Source organism: Aquila chrysaetos, chromosome 4 (assembly GCF_900496995.4).
Source record: "Aquila chrysaetos chrysaetos chromosome 4, bAquChr1.4, whole genome shotgun sequence".
Classification (NCBI taxonomy): domain Eukaryota; kingdom Metazoa; phylum Chordata; class Aves; order Accipitriformes; family Accipitridae; genus Aquila; species Aquila chrysaetos.
Window position 1 is genome coordinate 8,662,658 of NC_044007.1, and position 20,193 is coordinate 8,682,850.

A 20,193-nucleotide genomic window follows, 5' to 3' on the forward strand; every position below is an offset into this window, starting at 1 on the left:
GTTCCCTGAGTATTAATAAGCTCTGTGCCCTTCAAGAAGAATAATGCATGGATGTGTTCAGGAGGAAGTGGTGTGTGTTTTGATGTGGATTTTGATGTGGAAAATAGAGATGTAGTGAAAATGGGTTTTAATGTAGCAATGAGAGACTACTTAGGGTGTGTATGGTTCCTGTACCTAATATTTTTCAGTATGAACTGAACAGATGCCATGGCATAACCATTTGGTGAACTGGAGACCACAACTTCTGAATCTGAGTTCCTTGCACTGCAGTTCAGCAGATACCTGAATGGGCTGGATTTCAACTTTGAAAACTTTGAACCAAAATTTCTACAATCAGTGAACTAAGAGATGAACTCATCCCCTTGAGAATGGGCACTCTGCAAAGTGGCTGGCCTTGAACCAGGCTGGGCGAGAGGGCTCTAGAAAGTCTTGACAGACTGGGGTTTTAATTTGTTTCCCTTAAGAAGAAGGGATTGTGTACTGATTTCGTACATTCATTGGCCACTCTACCCAAGGTGACAGCAGGGTAGAGATGTCAAAGTGTCAGGTGTCCACAGAATTTGGCAATAGCCAAGGAGGTGGCACCCACTGCAGAGGGAGCACTGCCACATGTGCCTGCCTCTGTTTGGGAACAAGCATCCGCACCACCAAAACCCAGACTCTTAAGTTTTTCTGTTTCTGCCCTGCACAATGGCTTTTTTGTTCTTGCCAAAATAAAAAGGAATGCTAAAACTGTGACAGATCATCTGGGTAGACTGTATGAATGCTCGGTAAAAATAGCAGGATTCCCCAATATTCTTTACTCCAGTGGGAGATACTTTGCTCTTTGAATATTCCTTTTTGCACTGACAGTTACATGGGGACATTACAGTGCATCTTGGGAAACACTTTGGCATGGGAGCCTGGTCCTTAAAAATAGTTATAAGGCAGTTGAGTAATTTGCTCTTGTAGTTCAGGTGGGATTAGCAGTGAACTATTGTGAGAAAAATTCTTTGATTCAGATTTTTAAACCTAAGTGATTAATTTGTTTGACTGAAGTGCAACATACGTCTTCTCATGACCAGCTTAAGAGATTCTGGCAAACTTCTAACTTCCCATTGAAAATACTGTTTTTTCACTTAACCTCATTAGAGCCTGAGAATCTGTTGCACAAAACGTGGAGCATACATGTAATGAGACATTTCCTGCTTTTATTGTCTCGAAATAGACAAAGAGTGAAAGAAAAGATACAGAAGGGGTGAAAATGGCTTGAAGCTCTTCAGAATGAAGACAACTAGAAACTGTGAAACTCTCAAAAATAATACAAATTCTAATTGTGGTAGATCAGCAATGTTTACATCATGTGTACAGCTGGAAGCTTAAGGCAGCAAAAGCCCATTTGCTGTCAGGGGAGAGTACAGCCTGGGAAACCAATGGCCTGAATCAGTTCAGTCCCAGCAGTATGCAGCAAGAGTGAGTTTCTCTAGTTGCTCTGGTTCGACCACTTGAAAGGAAAACCTTCCAAAAACCAGGAGATGCAACTGCTTGATATTAATAGGGATGAAATGCTGGTTCTTGAGATGATGTATGACTTCCTGATGACAGTTTGTTTATATCTAACTTTCATGTTGCACCACAGCACCTAGAAATCTCAGGCAGAAGTACAGAAGAGCCCACTTTGTCCTGTCGCTGTTTTGCTAAATAAATGGTATTGTATGTAGACTGCCCTTCAGCTTTTAGGTGTAAATTTGTAAGTTTGTAATGCGTGATGGTGCTGCCCCTGCAGCCTTTTCTGTGAAGAATGGAGTGGATCTCCAGCTGTCAGCAGGTCAAGGAAGCAACAGTTACCCCTCTGCCACCTGTCAAAAGCTCTGTGCCAAAAGTTGCAAGTGAATTACTTGCTAGTACTGGAAAGTCAGGGGAAATATTCTGAAAGTGTTTAAAAGGTTGAGAGTAAGGCAATCCCATTTTCAGGTTTGGTGGTGTGTGTTGCTACGGATTACTAAAATCTAGGTTAGGCCTCTTGGAAATCAATGGCTATGAATATAATGGCTATTGAACTTGGTGTTCTGCTCAAATGATGGTGTGGTTTTTTCCTATCTGTGCCACTTCCAGAGCCCTGGGTGACTTCAGCGGGGCCAGTCAGCAGGAGGTAATCCCTATTGTTAGTTCCCTTTGGCCGTGCAGTTGGAGCAACAGCAAGGAACCATTCAGAGCTTCTCCTGAATACGTGATCATGTATCATTAAAGTGTTATTATGACATAATTAAACTCGGTACTCAGCGTCCATGAGAATCAGTACCATTATTTGCCATTTAATCCAGCACAGCAAGTGTGGAGTAAAGAAAAAAAAAAAGTAAAGCCTGCAGTTATCCAAGTTTCAGACTTGAATGTGCAAGGTCCTATGTTGGATGATGAGGGAGATTAGTTTAGTTTTACTTTTAGCTAAGGGCTGCTGCAGGATCAGGCCTGTTTGGTTTCCCAACTGGCATGAGAGTGTTGTCTTTGGATAATGCCCAGCGGTTTGTTGTTAAATGGGGTGTTCTCCATGCAGAGGTGCTCTGCAGCGTGCTTGCTGATGCACAGCTGGACTGCCTGGGCTGATGAAATTTTCCACAGCTGTATCTGTTTGTACAAAGCAGGATGTATGTCAATCTTACTGCTCTTATTTTGTGTGGGTGATCACGTTTCCTATGTTTCTTTTGGGTTTTGTGCTACTTCCTTTCAGTTAATTGTCACAATTTTAATAGATCTTTTTCATCTGTCAGTCAGGTTTTTTCTCTTGGTAGCTGGAAGTTGGTCAATGCAGATCTTCCTTTTCAAGTCCTGTTTTTAAAACTGGATATTCACTACTTTTCCAAGCCTTTAACTGGCTGCTTCCTGTCTGAACTAAGTATAGCTTCAAAAGTATAGCTCTTTTAGCTTATTCTCTACCATGGACGTGTAAGGCCAGTCTGCTAGTACTGTATGGATGATGTAAAAATTAATGGAAAGAGCAAACCTTAGGACCTAGTGCAGCATGAAAACCTAACTGACTGTAAACCAAATCTTTCCGTGTCCTTCCAACTGTTCCTTGGGGGTTGTTTTTGTGTGTGTGTGGCTTTTTCTGTCCTTGCCATTTCACCACTATTACAACTTGCCGCCTTTAAGAAATTCTGATTTTTTTTTTTTTTTTTTTTAAGAAGCAAAAACTAAATGATAAGGATCTTAATCTGTAATGTCCCTGATTAAGACTCTGTAGGTGGAGGCACTGGTGTTCAAAGCAAAAAAGTGGTAATATGTTTTATATATATGCGTATCTTTAGTGGTAGGCATAAGGTATAATGGAAAAGTAATCAGGAAAGTAGAAGGCAACTTTTAAAGGAACCTTTATTTGTGAACACAGTAGGCAGACATCCAGATGGGAAGTGCACTATTAGAGGAAGGAAGGATTGCTCTTGCTGTGGGTTTTTGGGTTGCTTACTTTAGGAAGCTCATATGTACCTTGTCAAACTAATGATGTCATTTTCCTATTGCTATAGTTCTAGAGTGCTCTAAACATGTTTTGTATGTATTGTATGTAATATATCCCTGCTAAATTTTAAGATGCATTTGTATCCTTGGACAAAGTTGCAGCACACTGGGTTATGTGACTAGTCTATGAAGTAGAAGTAGATGCACTGCAGAGTTTTATGATGGCCCTTTCTATTATGGCAAATTAAAAATACTATTCTTTTTCCTAGATGATTCAATTTAAGAGCATCACATATTTTTTTCCCATGTGAAACATGAATTGTATGAAGTTGTGTATAAAATCCCAACCTTACATAAAAACTTGGGCATGCGTAACTCCAACTCCTCTTGTAAACAAAGTCTGGGAAGTGACAACTAAGTTCTCTGCCTGATGTATAGATGCTAACCTGGAGCATGGATGGGTAAAGTTTTGAAAAAAGTCAGCTGAGGATGAAGAATTGCGTTTTGCCCACTTTGAAGGATTTTGAAAGGCCTTATTTTGAGAAGCAAGGAGTATTTTGGCACTGAATGGTGCTGACTTACTCCCTCACCAGTCCCATCTGTTGCAATACAGGCAGGAGTGTGCTCAGCCCTTAAGAATATCATATTGTTCTCTCTAGGTGCTGAGGCTCGAAGGCAGTGGAAGACTGTTACCCAAATCTAGTCCTGAGTAGTTAAGCATGTGCAAATGCTTAAATTTGGGAAATTTTATAATGGGACTTTCTTGGGAAGAATGGAAGATGTGTCCTTAACACAGTGGCCATTTGTGCGAAGTTTGAGTCCAGATTAAGATCTAGAATGCTAAAGTTCATCTTAGAAAAGGGGACTGGGAGCTCACAGGAACAAAATAATATCCATAAATTATATTTTTCTCCTCAAAACCAAACAAAAACCCTCAGACACTTATCATGGAAAACTTCAGCCCAGGCATTTTGGCAGGGGTTATAAAAAGAACTTGTAACAGCGATGAGCAAGCAGTTTTAATAGGTGGTAGAAGCGTGAACCCATATAATATGACCTAATGAATACATTTAAATTAAGATACATCATCATCCTTAGCTGTGATGTTTTGTAACTTAACCACTCATCTTTGCAACATCAATGTGAAAATGCAAAACATACGAAAAGAAACCACTATATACTTGCAAGGGTGCAACCTAGAGAGCCAGACAACATTCCTCATCTCTGAGTATACTATGGGCCTGTCCCTTCTGGAATAATCTCAGTATGTTTTCGCCTCTAACTTGCACAGAACCACCCACTTTTTGAAGCAGTTGCAGCTGGGCAGAAGCTATGAACTATTAAAGCATGGCAGATTGAGAATAGGAGGGGGTGGGGAGCATGGCCTGACCGCTGGTGAGCTGCAGGAACAATAGCTCGTTTCTTGTCTGTTTAGACTGCAATCTTTGTGGCAGAAGCCGTCTCTTCCATGTTATGAAATGCCTAATGCATCTTTGCAGTATTCGTTATTTAATCTGCCCCCAAAGCCCAGCCTAGCACCCAGGTGCAAGGCAGGTGTCGGGTTCTGTACCAATGCATCGCCTTTAATCTTTGCGTAAGACCTTTATGTTTGCAGTCAGTTGAAGGAGGAGTGGGACGGATGCAGAGAAGGATGCTGGGAGGATGCTAGGAGGGTGCTGGGGCAGTGGAAGGAGACAGGCTGGCTTGGTGGGGTAAGAAAACAAAGCCTGGGAAGGCAGCTGATTGCTCTTCACTCTTTCCACCCTGCAGTGCTGCCACCCGCAGCCTGGAGTCATTTAAAGCTAAAGGACAATATTGGCACCAGTACAAATGGCATAATGTGTTTCCAAATAAACTTAGGCTGCCACTCAGATGTAGGATTTCTTACAAAAACCCCGGGTTCCCCTACCTCCACCCTGCGCTGTCATGCTCTGCAAGGACTGTTTGCAGCCGCGTCAGCAGTGAGCGGTGGCTGCTTGAGGAGGGAAGTTGGGATGACGGCACTCTTCATAGCCGGAGAGTCCTGGGAGTTACTAGTATTTTTAGTCTCTTTGAAGAAACTTCACATTATTGGAGATAACTCTGTGAGAAGTGGTTATGACCGAAAGCAGTTTCAGGTGCCAGATGCTAAAGAAACCTGAATTTCTGAGAACTTCATTAGGGTTTATAATCCGTCCCTCATGGAGTTGTGATATTATAGTGTAGGTAGTATTGGGGATTGCTACAGCAGGAAAAAAGCCCCAAGACATTGCAAGCTCTCCATTTCCCTGCCAGCTAGGAATAGCATAGCTGCTCATTATATTGGAGGGGACACAATTGGAGTGTCCAGCATAGGGGAGATGGGGACACCAGACATGTCCTTTGGCTAGCACACCAACCCTTCCCACAGCCAGTTTCTAGTCCTGTGAAGCTTGGGAGGACCCTGAGCTTTCCAGGGAACATTCTTCATCGCATCCCACAGCAAGAGGCTTGTGCAAGCAGCATTGCAACACTTTTCTTGCTCAACATCTGCGGAGTAGACAGAAGGGTTGCTTCCAGCTCACTTTGTTTTGATGCTACTATCAATGCGCAGCTGCCAGAGCGTGTCATGCGTGTGAAGAGTAACCAGCCCCTGGTCTGAGGAATTGGCGGTTTAAAGGCAGTGTCCGATCCCAAAGCGATTGCAGCTGAACAGCTCTGCGCCCATAGAGGCACCGGCGCCAGTTGCGTAAGTGGAAAAAACAGCCAGAACGACGGGACTGGAGAAGAGCCTGGAGATCTTGCCTACGTCACTGCAGGGGTACGCTGAAGCCGCAGGCAGGCGTAGCTGCGGGAGAGGCTGCGGACCCGCACCTGCGTGTTGTTCGTGGGAGCCCGGTGGAATCGGCTGCTGGCTCTGTCCTTGCAGTCGTCTCCGTGTGGCTTCACCCGCCTGTTCCTTGGCACAGGGCTCAAGTTCTTGGCTAAAACGTTTCAGTTTCCTAATCAGATTGATTAGCACATAGCATAAGTCTAAACTTAAAAATGGCTAAAACTTCTTGTTTTTTGAAAATCACTGTTATGCTATGTTATGCTTCTAAAAACCCATTTTTTTTTTTTTCCTGGATGCTGGCTCTTATTTTCAACTAGAGCCTTCACTAAAACATGCTAGTGGAGTAGCTCACAAAGGGGGTTGAAAAGAAATAAAAGCAAATTGCTTAGAAACAAAAAAATAATGAAATTGAGTATCGGCAGTGTGCTGTGCTTGAAGATGGCTGGGTGATGGCAATTCACAGGACATCTGTGAACCAGAGGCCACGAGACAGTGTAGTTGTTTCAGTTCCCTGATATTATTTAATTTAATGCTTTGGTTCCTGACCTCTTCTGATTTGAAACTTTAGGTTATTTAAGGGCCACACTTCCAAGCTTCCTGTGTGTCAGGTTATTAACTTTTAGTTGCAAACTGAGATAATCATGTATAACCAGAGGCTAAGGAAACCCAGAGAGTCCCAAGTAGTTGAGTGTGTTCAACTTTTGTCACTTGCTGCTCAAACTGTTTAGTCAGATGCTACTTAACTGTCAAAAGTCATCTGCTGTTTTTTTGGTTTTTTTTTAAGAGGAGGAACTGCTAAAAAACCTCTTCTGTGATTTATTGTGTGGAACTATGTCAGAGAAAATCAGTAACTTGGTACACAAAGGACCTCGTGATACCAGTGCCTGTAACAAAGAGTAGCTTAAACAGGGCATAGTGTGGGCAGATGCTTATGCATGAACTGTTTTGGATGCTTGCAAAATGTGTAATTTTCAAATGAATCATGAACAGGAAGATTAGATTTGTCAAGTTTATTATAAAATATCTGAAATGTAAACTGCACTTAATGAAAGCGTGCATTGTGGACCCTAACCATACATGGGTGCTATCAACTGATGTCCACTTCTCTGTTTAGTGGAGACAAGTTTTTTCAGGCTGCTCTCCAGTTTACAGTAACCATTTTTTGTTCTAGGCCTGGTCAGACTAGTTTACAGCATTTACTGTGAATGACTGGAAGAGATCTAATTGACTGTGTGTAAGGCTCAAATGCAGTTTGAGCATCACAGTAACTTTCCTTGCTTAATTGTCAGCCCCCTGAGCTGCCTGGTTATTTTTCTGACCGGGAACTGAATGGGGGTCTTTGCTAATCAACTGCTGCGAGCTCTGGAGACATCTTAGCTCTCTCCACTCTTGCCTCATCCCTACTTCTTTAATAGTGCTTTGAGCTGCTGCAGATGCACAAAGCCTCAGATTGCCACCCCTGTCCTTCCTAACTTCTTTGGTGCCTGAGCTCTGAAGACACTTGTGCCTTTCAAGGGATAAAGCACAGAGTGATGCGACTGGCTTGGAAACACCTCCCACGTGTGGCCCTGGAGCCCAAGTCTCGCGTGGTCCCTCTGTCTCTCTCCAGAGAGAGCAACACCAGTGTTTTGGGAGCTGTGACCCTCAGTGCCCATGGCCTTCTCCCTCTTTGCCTTTAGATGCTCATGAGTATTTAATCCCACGTGTAAAGTGATTACTGTCCCTCCCGCTTGCTCAACGTGCAAAGATGGAAATGCCATCAGGCTGCTCTGGTGAAGTTACACTTCTGTATATATGTACTCAAAAGGAGAATAATCTCTGCTGCCAGTGTTTAAACAAGCTGTTTTGAGGAAATTGCCTTCTTAATGAAACGCTCAGGCAGGAGTCTTTTCCTGTTCTTTGTTTTCCATGATAGCATGTAAATAAAAAGCAGTTGGGTATGAGGGCAAAGGTAAATCCTGTAGTGCTGGTAGCAGTTCCCTCAGCCCTTCGTGGATGTGAGACCATCACACTTGATGCACCCTGTGGCACAAACCTGGACAACCATACGTGTGTTTTCAGAAGAATAGTTTGAAACAAGCGATCTTTGAACTTGTTTCGCTTCTGTGCTTGGAATGAACTTGGTCACGTATATTAGGATTACCTAATACTTGGTACTTATGATTGCAACACTGCAGTGTCTGAGGTTGGATGGCCTGATGTGAGGCTTCTTGGCTCCTTTGTTGGGATCCCTGTTGTGCAAAGCCAGGCTGCACATCCATCCTGTACCTCCTGCTGCCAAAACAAGGCTGGAGCGATCACTGTCCCTCCAGCAATAGTGCAAAGGGACAGGGGCTATATTCTGAACTTTCAGGAGCAAAATAATCGGGCTCAGTGAAATGATGCCTGAGCTACCTGCCTTGGTTATGACACTTTCTCCGGTGGTTTTGGAGCAGTGGGTTTGGTCTGGAATGGGTACAGAAAAGCCTCTTTGAATGAAATTAGTGAACACAGTATTGCACAGATGAGTTCACCCTTCCCCACGTCCCCCTTGCTTCCTAGAGGCTGGTTTGATGCCTTTCCTGCTACTTGGCAAACGTAGATATGTAATCAGTTTTAAAGCACTTTGCCAGCTGCAAAGGTGCCTTAGACCTGTATTTCTTTCTTAGTTAGAAATATGATTGTTTTAAAACTTAATCCTCTGAGCAGCAATTGTAACCGATATCTGGGTGCAGGGTGGTGGGTGTCCACTGGGTGGAGTTGGCTTGTCCCAGAATAGAGAACTTGGGACCTCTTGGGAGGCTGAATTGGCCAAGTGGAGTGAAAAAAAGTTGTTTTTCTCCAAGTTGGCAACTTTACGCTACTGCTTGCAGATATAAATGAACTTTGTCTTTTGAAGACTTCTATGAGGCAAGTGCTTTGAAATGTGTATAAAGGAATGCTTGTATGGTTATCTATTTGGGAGAGTTATGCAGTTACATTAGCTTTGAGCTACCCTGTCACATAACAGGGAGGGGGGGAGCACAAAGCACCTATTTAGAGATAATAAAATTTGTGCTGAACATGGGTGGTACAAAACCACTTCCCCAGCATCTTTCTCTTTGGAAAATAAGATGTTTTTTACAGTACTGACAGATAGCAGGGCTTTGTTTGCCAGCTCTCGTGAACAAATAGCGTGTTGTTGTGCCGCCTTCTCACAAGGTTGTTTCTTGGTAGGAATGTTTCAGGTATTCCTGATGCAGAGAAGGAAAACCCAGAGCTTGGAAATGCCTGATCTGAAAACATGATGTGGCTGCAAGATCTGGTATCTTTCCAAAAGCGAGAACTTGGTACACGTTGGGCTTTTGTTCAGCCGACTTCATGGCAGTCGTGTAATCTGCTGGTCAGCACTTCCTAGTGCTGGTTCTTTCGGAAACATAGAGCAACAACTTTGAACTATTATGAAAACAGGATTGTTTTTTAAGGCTATAAAAGGCATCCATCTTGTTCTTTTTGGCACAGTTTTTTTGGTCATTTGTAGTCAATGCTCTGAGTCCCTGAAAATCTGAAACTGTCCCATGTAAACAACTTTCTTCCACAAACACTAGCTGTGGCTTTGTTCCCCGACCGCTTCTAACTGGAAAACTGCAGGGGACCTGGCTTCTGACTTTCCTCCCCTATAGGCAAAACATGGAAAAGTCTCTTGCACTTCTAGTCCCTATTGCAGAATTGGGTGCAACATTAAGGCGCTATTTCTGTCTTAAATTCTGTCAGAATTTGCTGAATTGAAAAAAAAAAAAAGTGAGTTAGATGCAATTGCATGTAAGTATTTTCGACCTCTGAATATTGCAGCAGCATTTATTTTCCCTCTCTGCCATGCACAACTGCTCACTGTGTAAGAATGGCAGATTCCATAGGTGGCTGTAATTACAAAAATACATAACACTGTTTCTACAGTGTCACTTGCAGTTGCTTGAAATTTTGGCAAACTTGTTTTTTGCTTGTTCTTTATGATTAAGATCTGTAACAGGTAAAACTTACTGGAAAACCTGGAGAAAAAGGGTGAATCATAGTGACTGCTGGGGGATTAACTCTTGTCTTGACTCCTCTGACTATTTAAGTAGCTCTGGTGCCTTGTAAATTTGGATTACAAATTACTGGCAGTGGGGTCAGTTTTGTTCCTGTCCCCATGCCTCAACTGGTGGGGTTAAATATTCATGAAGAATTTCTCTAAGTTTAAAATCCCCGCTCTAATTCTTTACCAAAAATCCACCCAATTGTGTAGCTAGCAAGAAGAGTTCCTAAAATCTGAAGTGGTTTGCACATGCATGGACATCAGCATTTTTTCAGCATTAACTTTCTTAATCTTTGTGTGCCACTTCATAGCTTCTTGCAGCATCCAGTGATCTTGCAAACTTCCTCACTAGAGCATCTTTGCCCAGGGAAAAGTGCATCGAGTTAACCCATGGGGCAGACTAAAAATGCTGCTGCTGCTTCCCCTGCCGGCTCCTGGATACTCCTGTGGGCTTCACAGCCCTTCTTGAGCACCAGGTCATTTATGTAGACAGGGTTGATTGGCTTAAATCGGATTGATGTCAAGAGGTGGGAAATCATGGTTTAAAGAATCAATTTAAATTCTGTTCTGTAGTTCTATGCTCATCTTCAGAAAATTGTTAATAATTAAAAAGTTTGCAGTTAACGCTTAGTCAATAATTCCTAAATGTGTTTCAGCCTTTTGACTTGCTTTATGAGTACGCTTACTCATATGCTTCACTTGAGACAGTTCTAAACTTTTGTTAAAAAGTAAATAATTGATTTGTTTTATAGTTGTGTAGTTAATAAATTTCCAATTTTGTCCAAAGATGTCTAAAACCCACATGATACGCATTTCTCCAGCAGGCCAGAGGATAACGTAACAAACATACTTTGACTTTTGTATTTGTCATCTTGCTGTTAAAACAGTTCTGGTATCTCTTTTGAGAACTGTTTCTGGTCATTCATTAGAGCTTCGCAGGGAACAGCCCTCTGCCTCTGGCACCTTAGCTTTGTCAAGAGAGTGAAAACATGCTGTTCTTTTTAACTCGCGGTTTGGACTGATATGGTTGCTGAACTGAGATGCCTGTTGGTCCAAATGCAAAAGGCGCACTGCACCTGCAGCACAACCTGCTGCTCTGGCAGTCCCCTCCTCTGGGGTTTGGCCCTACCCCTGTTCCCAGTTAAGCTACCCCAGATGAGGGCTGGGTATCGCGATGCTGGTCCTTTCCTATTGCATGATGCAGCAGTCTTGTTCCTTACTTTGGCAGTTTTGAAAACAGCATTTTTGCATGCACTTTGTTGGTGTCCACTTAAAGGAATATCTGTTTTACTTGGTACTATTTGTTCAGATCAGGGAGGGTGTTTCCATCCCAAAGAATAGAGCACATCAGTCTGAGAGTAAAATGATGCTAATGAGTGTCCAGTTCAGTTTTCTTACAGTAAAGATCTGGGGGATGGAGAGGGAGCCTGCATCAAAAAGAAAGAAAAAAAAAAAAAAGAAGAAAAAATAAATTTCAGAGATGAGTATTCAAGCTAATTTCCGAAGGTGGTTGTGCAGATTTGGCTCTGCCTCCTTTCACCTGTGAAACAACAGTTTCCATGGCTCTCTACTGGTCCCTGCCCCGTTTCCTTCAGCATTCCCTGTTTTGAAGCTGCCAAACTTTTGTTTGATCTTGCAGCCTTAGTATTTCTTTAATCTTGTATTGTGCAGGAGTGTGTATATAAATAAACCAGAGAGGCATTTTACAAGAGATTCATAACCTTCTTGCAAAGGTCTTTTAAACTATAACCTGAGACAGTGGGTCATTGCTAGGGGGGTTGGGTGGAGCAAGATCTTTATTTGTTCCTGTTTTTAATCTTTGATGCAAGCTGAGAACAAATCTTTTTTCATCTTTGCAGATATCAGCTACTGACCATGTCAACAGAGTTCCAGGATGCTCACCTTGCAGAGGTGAAACCTCTGGTGGAGAAGGAGGAGGTAATTATTTTAAACCTTTTTACAGCTTATGTGTTTTATTTCAGGGCTGCTGTTGGAACTGCACGTGTGTTCTTAGATTAATTCTAACATATCGTATGGAAGAAACAAGAGAAACTGGAGATGGAATAAGAGTGTGGTTTTCGGGGGGGGTTTTATTAATCCAAAACGGAGCTTCAATTATTTGTTCTTTCTTGGTCTTTGGTTTTACTCTTCTTTAGTGCTAATCTGCTGGTAACATTTTTTCTTTTCTGCATAATGACAGCTCTGGGTGTTTTTAGGTATTTTGCATGATGCCAACTGGGCAATCTCATGTACATCCATCTATACCTATAGACTTCTCAATGTAAAGATACAAACTTTGCTCTGTCAGCTACCTTTCAAGGAGGCACAGAGAACCTTTACTTTTCTTTTGGGCACATCTGAGCCTGGAGGTACAACTGTGCCTCATCTAATCATCTCTGACTGCACTGAGCTATGAGTTACAGCCAAACTGCTACCAGGTCTGCAGCCAGCTGGGTGTGCGCAAGCCGCAGCCTTTCCTCTGGGGTTGCAGTGTAGAAACATCATAGCCTTTTTTTTGCTTAACCTTGTTGTACTTCTTTCCATTTGTTTTTGCACCATTTTCTTCAAAAATCTGCCCACAGCATCTGGGTTCAGTGGCTGTCTGACTCTTTGGTGGTAGCAGTACTCTGTGCTTTGGTATGTTCATGGCAAATAATTGACTGTAATACGTGAAGGAACCTCTCAGCTTTTTTCTTGAATCAAAACTAAGATTTTTCTTTTGTTCCCAGTGATTGTAATTCTTAAAAATCATGTATATAAATGTGTTGGTTTTTTTCTGGTTTTCTACACTAGAACTATTCATTGCTCTATCTGCTACTTTCTTTTTATTCCCTACCTCTTTTGCGTAAACACTTCAGAAAATCATTTCCACTTGTGACTGCAGTGAAACGGCTAGAGAAACTTTAAACACAGCTCCTTTGCCAAGGACATTGCATGAAAGCAGAGCTTGTTTGGATACCAGTGAATGCAGCACTCAAACTTTTCAGAAGCTAAGGTCCTTTCTTAATGCCAATATTGTTCAGTAGTAGCAAAACAAAGGAGATACTAAGCAGAAGCCTTATGGGTACTGAAATGCCTTTGCTTCAAAGTTCAGAAATATCTTAACACTGATTAACTTCCTGGGTTTCTGTAGCATGTAGATCAAAAGTTGGAATCTTGACAATGAACCCTATATGCTTTTACTCACGATGTTACCTTAAGTTTTGTCTACGTGGGAAAACTAGCACAGAGTTTGATTTCCTCTGTGGCCATTCTTAACATAGATGAAGGAAGTTACTTAATGTATTTTGAGAAGGTGGAAAAGATTGCCCTGAAGGACACTCAGCACATACTAAGGTTAACAGTGGAGATGGTGTTGAGTAGGTGATGCACTCTGAAGTGACATCCTGGCTTGTTGTGCTCAGGTTTCTTGTACAGCTGAGTCTTTGTTCCTGAACAGTTATTTCATATGCTGTCTATATGGATGCCACATATACTTACTCCTTTCTACTCTAGACCCCACAGAAACAACCGTGTATGAAACTAGCTATGTGTGGTGGGTTGACCCTGGCTGCGTGCCAGGTGCCCACCAAAGCCGCTCTATCACTCCCCCTTCTTAGCTGGACAGGGGGGAGAAAATATAACAAAAGGCTCGTGGGTCAAGATAAGGACAGTTTAATAAAATGAAAGCAAAGGTCGTGCGCGAAAGCAAAGAAAAACAAATTATATTATTCTCTACTTCCCATCAGCAGGCGATGTCTGGCCACTTCCTGGGAAGCAGGGCTTCAGTACGCGTGGGGGTTGCTCCGGAAGACAAAAATGCCCCCCTTCCGTCTCCCTTTACTTAGCTTTTATATCTGAGCTGACGTCATATGGTATGGAATATCTGTTTGGTTAGTTTAGGTCAGCTGTCCTGGTTATGTCCCCTCCCAAGATCTTGCCCTGCCCCAGCCTGCCATTGAGGGAGGGGGCAAAAATGTTGGGGAGACAGCCTTGATGCTGTGCCAGCGCTGCTCAGCAGTAGCCAAAACACTGGTGTGTTATCGACACCTCTCTAGCTACTAATGCAGAGCACAGTTCTATGAGGGCTGCTATGGGGACTATTAACTCCATCTCAGCCAGACCCAATACACTATGTTTAAAAGGTTGTGAGACCAACAGTATAGTAAGATTAAAACCTAGCATATTGTCTAAAGCTAAGGCTGTGTAAAATGGCTTCTACAAGCTCAGTCACCTCTTTAGCTACATGTTTGTATGTACAAGACACTGCCTAATTGCCTAAAGATCATGGCTCTAGAGTCCTGCCATAATTATGGGTTGGACTGCATGAGGTCCACCATCTGAGATGATATTGCCCAAGACAGCGGTTGTATTGCTTCTCACATCTTCCATCTTGAATTTACCTGGGCTTCTGGGACTGAGTGACCTCCTTGCCAGGATCCTAAGCTTTTCTTTTTATCTCAATACTTTTTTCAAGCTTTGGCTTCTCTGTCATACTCAGCAGCTTAAAAAGTGTTGGCTTGGCTGCTCTTCCCTATGTTTTCAGCCCTCCAGTGGAAATACAGGTTTGACTTCTTCCTTGTCTTCTAGTAGAAGAAGGTGACTGTAAGACACTTCTTCCTTTGAAGTTATAAGCCTCTTAGACTATTGGAGATGGGGAGGATGTCACCTAACTCCTTTTCTGCTGGAGGTCCTTGACAAGTGTAGGAACTAATAGCGATGGCTGGTCACATGTTGGAACGTACCTCTCTGTGTCCAGCCAGCCTCCCAAACATAACAAGGCCTAATTTTAGCTAGGATAAAACCCTTCCCACCTTCCACATCGTGTAAACAAAGCCCAGTAATGACTGCTTAACTGAGTTGCAAGTGCTCAGTGCATGCTCGAACAACAGCTTTCCATCCTAGGCAGGACTGAGGTGGGCTGTTGGCTGTCCCATGGCTACAATAAGCAATGGAGAAAAGTTCAGTTACTGCTCTGACTTGTCCAGTGATTTAACAGTAAATGAAGCTTCACCAGCTTTTGTGCTTTATTTTGCTGGTCTATAATCTAATGTTTTACTGTTTTTATGTTGTCCATGAAGATTAGTGGGTAGAAGCTTTTGGGTGAATTTTGTCATTCAGCAAGAGAGCTTTCATTGAATGAAGGGACAGGACAGAGCTCTTGGCTGCAGAACTGGTGGGTTAGAACACACGTGTCCCAGTGCAGATTTCTGTAGCTGCAAAAGTTACCTGCATTAATGCTTTAAAATCTTTTCACAGGCTATCACTCGCCTCCTTCCAGACTTCGATGTTCAGGCAAGTAAAGCTCTTCTGCTTTTTTTTTTTTTTGGTAAAAGGGGAAACTGAATTGACATTTGAGAAAACAGCAAAATGTGGTCAGAAGTGACTGCTTGCCAGAAATACTGTTACTGTGGGAGAGGGGTCTGAATGGGGCTCTAACATAGTGATGTGAAGGAGACTGCAGGAGGTCTTTTCAGACTGAAGCTGAGAAAGTTTCATCCAAAAGGGGTGGCTGGGTTGCAAGCAGTTCTATTCTTGCTAAGAGAATGAGATTCTTCAGCAGTGGTAGTGAAAGCAAAATATTCCCCTCCCACATGGACACACACTTTCCCCAATTAATTTGCTTTCATTAGCAGTGTGCATGCATTTCCTCAGAGGAAATGTCCCTCTCCATGTATGGTTGAAAGTTTCCAAAAGATTCCTGAAGCCTGTGGAGTGGTGGAAGGCCCTAAGCAATGAATTTTGCCCATAACAGGGTGATGGTAGTTTCCATATGTTTATTTACAGCCAGAACATAAGAGTTCATAAAGCACACCACTAGGTCAATGGCTTTCCACTTTCCCTGTGTCATGCTTTTGCGAGGTAACTTTCTAACTCTCTTGGCTCCCCTTGTATATTATTTTATCGCCATTTGGGCTTCTGAGATGTTTGCCCTTGCTGGTTCTTAAGCTGAGACTAAGGAAACGCGTGGCTGTTGGAGTCAGGCTGGGTTGAACAGGGAGGGAGACCAGGGAGCTTGTACCTGCCTCGACAGAAAGAGCGAGCGGTGAATTCCCATCGCTGAGGACAAGAAGGAGTATGTGTTGGGAAAAGAGGCTTGCTGGGTGTCTTATTTTTATCAAGGGGTGTAGGGAGGGAGGTAGACTGCATGAACAAGGAAACCTATTAAATTGTTCTAGTCTCTTGAATGTTCAGGTGGAGGTGCTTGAAGGAAATAACCCTTCTGTACTTTGTGGCATGTTGCACTTTATTTGCACCTGTCAATGTTTTTATTCAATGTTGTGCAAATCGGTTAAAAATCCAGCACAAACTCAGCAGTCTTTCCGCTGGAAGCAAAGGGAGACAGTTATCTCAAACATATTTGCCATCTTTCAATGATTCTTACTTCTACAGAAAAACTGTAGTTTACATTAATCTGCCATCTTTCCCCTTATCCTTTCTAATGATGAAATCCACTGCCTGAAGTCTTGATAAATATAAGTTAGTTGTCACCATGTGACTTCCTGTGCACAGCATGGGAGAAGCTTTTTGTTTAGGTCCAGATTGATCACTTGGTCTAAATAGATCTGAATCCCAGATTAAGTCTGCTAACAGGAATACTGCAGTATTTTGATTAAGAATCCAGAAGTGACCCATATTTCATTTCTATTCTTGGAATAAATTTGCTTGGTTTGTAAACCATGTGTATATATAGATTTTTTTAACTTGCAGATCAAATTCTCTAAGCCTTTTTGGTTTTGTTTTTTTTTTTTTTTCCCCTCCATGTTTTGGATTAACTGTCACTAATCCAGAGCAGTGGTTCTTGTCATTTAGCCCTGTTCTGCCAGCTCTTGCTTTTTTAATGATCTTTCTTTGTTAGTTTAATCTTTGGTTGTTCTAGTTCAGGAAGGAAAAATGTGAAAGAACAGTCTCAACCCGTTACGTTAAGAACTGCCACTACAAAGGAGGCTTAGCTTTGGTCCTTAAAACCACAAGTACCCTACCTATGTGTCTAAGTTCTTCTGCAGTTGATTTATGAAAGAGGTGCTTTGAAGCTGTTAGGAGAGACTCTATTGCTTAGTTCATTAGAGAAGTTCGTGTGTGGCCCTGGAGGACCCAGGTCACTCAGGACTGACACTGAAGCTCATGTGTGCTCTTAATAACCAACCTGTCCCATGAGCCAAGCTTGGGAGGAGGATGGACCTGGCCAGGGAAGGAGGTGATCAGCGCTTGGCAGGATGGAGCTTCTTATTTAGTGCCTGTGTATGGATGTCGGTGTCCACCATATCCCTTGCAACTTGCTCCGTCCTTTTGGGGACAAGTTATGCAGTGGTCAGTTGATAACTTTGGTTATGCCACTACTGGAAAGTAGTGACTGCCTGTGAGGTGTTTTGGTTCCAAGAATAAATTTTATCTAGTTATTCAGGTTTGGAAAGAAATAGACAGATTTGTGTAAAACGTACTTTTCCATTTTTGAAGTAAGCCACTGTATAGTGCAATATTGCCTTTCTAAAAGCACATGTTGCAAGACATGTATGTGGTTCTCTGGAGGAAAGCTTTCACGAAGTGACCAGGAGATGGCCAAGACAAGAGATGGAAGAACTGACAGCTCTGAACTATCTCTAGTCAGCACTATACATCTGTCTGTGGCACCCACCTGAAAATTTAAGTGAAGGTCGCCTGCCTCCCAAAACCTGTTTTAGCACGGTTAGCGGTAAACTGGTGCAGGGCAGTGTGCCCTGTGCTGTTTTGTTGGCTTAATGCCAAACACATTTTAGTTGTATTTCCAATTTGATGTATTTGCCTATTTTCTAGCTTGGTAGCATTGGAGCCGATGGAGACCTGGCACCTTGTCACTGTATATATTCTCTTAGCTTTGTGTTTCAGAAGTGAGCAGTCCATCAGGAGACTGCTTTCTCAATAACTAAGCAAAACTTTGAGCTGTGTGGCAGCTGTAGGTGGCAGAGATGAGTTTTCCCTTGCAATTCATGGCTCACGGCCGTCTATATCCACCAGCGGGCAAGAGCCATTTCTGCTTTCCCTCCTCCTCCTCCTGCCTGCGAGGGCAGAAGGAAAGAGCATCCTCGCAACGGGTGACAAATCTGCTGGTCCTCATGGTGCGATGGGGGTGGGTTTCCCACTGGCACTGGTGGATGCCGTTTGGGGCGTTGCAGCACGTTACACGGATTTCCTCATCCTTTTAGGTCTCTGAAGGAAAGCAATGGGGGTGGTTGTGGTTTTGTACTTTTGCAGAGCAGTGTGACCCAGTGCTAATCGGACTAGGAAGAATCCCTGGGCAGAACTATTGCAATAATCTGCTTCAGTTCATGCACCAAAGTTTTTGTTACTGGCTTCCACCTTAGCAGGGTCACTTATATTTACATCAGAAATCATCACACTTATTCATGTACCCAACTCACACCTGAATTGGGAAACTTTTTTCTTCATATTGCTAATTTAATACAGAAATCTTAAACGAACAAAAAAAAAGAGGAGAAAAATACCTGGAAAGGTGGGCATTGGGGTTTTAGAAAAACATAAGGTGACTTGAAATAACCATTTTAGAGTAGAAAAAGCAAGGGGAAAAATGCTAATAACTTCAGGGCAAAGGGGATTTGAAATCCAACATTGCAATACCTCATTAAAAGCTCAAATATTTTTGATCGCCAAGACACTGAAAAAAAGAAGTGAAAAATAGCATACGCAGGTGTTGGTATATTAAATTTCTTAAGTAATATGAACTTAAAATATACTGTCTCCTAACAATTTAAAAGCCATTTAAATCCTCTTTAAAAGCTCTGAAGCTTGTCCCTCAGTTCTGAGGCAAGAGAAGGGAGGTGTATTTAACAGGCATAATATTATAAATTAAAATAAAAGCATGAGATGGTAATTGAGGATTAAATATATTTGAAAGCTTTAAAGTAATCTTGATGGAATGCAGTATTTTACTTAAAATATAAAATATGGTGTTTTTAGCAAAATGTGCAATGTGTGTGTGTGGTTTTCCTTTTTAGATATCTGAAGCATTTTGGTTGCATATCCCATGCTTCAGAAAACAACTTGTTCATAAACATGTTCTTCAATCCGTGTCTTCCTTAGCCAGGGTAGAGAGGGGAAGGAATAAATGAGCTCTCCTGTGGTACTGACTTACACATTGGCTCCCCCTTTCAACCTCATGACAAAACGTCAAAAAAGTCACTTGACCTGAAAATAAAATCTACTTTAGAATGGATCAGCTCCTTCAAACTAAGATAGCCTCTCTTAAATTGCATGTATCAAAAGTATTTTTGTGTGTGTTTTTAGGGCAGTAAGATAAGACTGCACCTCTGTTAAAGTGAGAGATGTGACAGATGGTGTGTTTGTCTTTATCCTTCTATCGGATTAGTGTACCTTGGATTTTTTTCCAAGATAGTGTTTTAATACAAATCGGTTGGTGAAGAGCCTCTTACTATAATGTTGACGTTGATTGGGATGTGCTGCCATCTGTTTTCAGTGCTCTGCGTTTTGAAAACATCCATCCCTACATCACGTAGACAAATCTCTTGATCTTTAATAGGCTCAATACGGATGTGAAGTTGTTCGTTTGATGTCACCAAAGAAACTGGCTTGAATTGATTGTTTTTTAGGAGAACATTTTGCGTATTTGCCATTAAGAATTCGTGCTAATGGAAAATAGCGCAACCCTCTTGAATTAGGGGAGTCTTACTGTGAAGATAATAAGGAATTAAACCGGTTGTTAAACTGACTGTGATTTATGCCAGTAATTAGAAGTATGATCACCTGCCGTCTCCGAACTATTTTTAGTTGACACTGAGTTTGAACTAGACTCATGCTTCCAGTTCCAGAAGAATTAGGTGGAGGTCAGCGGGATGTGCAGGTTCAAGGGTCTGGCTTCACCTACCATGAACAGATTTTTTTCTTTCATGCATGAAGGAGGAAGGTCCCAAATCTTGAATGGTGGTCCCTCTTAAGAAAACAC

At 42.3% G+C, this 20,193-nt stretch overlaps 1 protein-coding gene across 3 annotated transcripts in view; it reads left to right on the plus strand.

The window, feature by feature from the left end:
• NDRG1 (N-myc downstream regulated 1) overlaps positions 1-20,193 on the plus strand; it is a 76,195-nt gene that overhangs the window by 36,716 nt on the left and 19,286 nt on the right. For 2 of the 3 annotated variants that reach the window (XM_030012865.2, XM_030012866.1), the window contains exons 2-3: positions 12,116-12,194; positions 15,495-15,530. In XM_030012865.2, the coding sequence (XP_029868725.1) occupies positions 12,116-12,194; positions 15,495-15,530 (115 nt within the window). Of the gene's footprint in view, positions 1-1,426; positions 1,453-12,115; positions 12,195-15,494; positions 15,531-20,193 lie in introns of those variants that run through there. The other variant, XM_041122815.1, reaches the window with a different exon arrangement.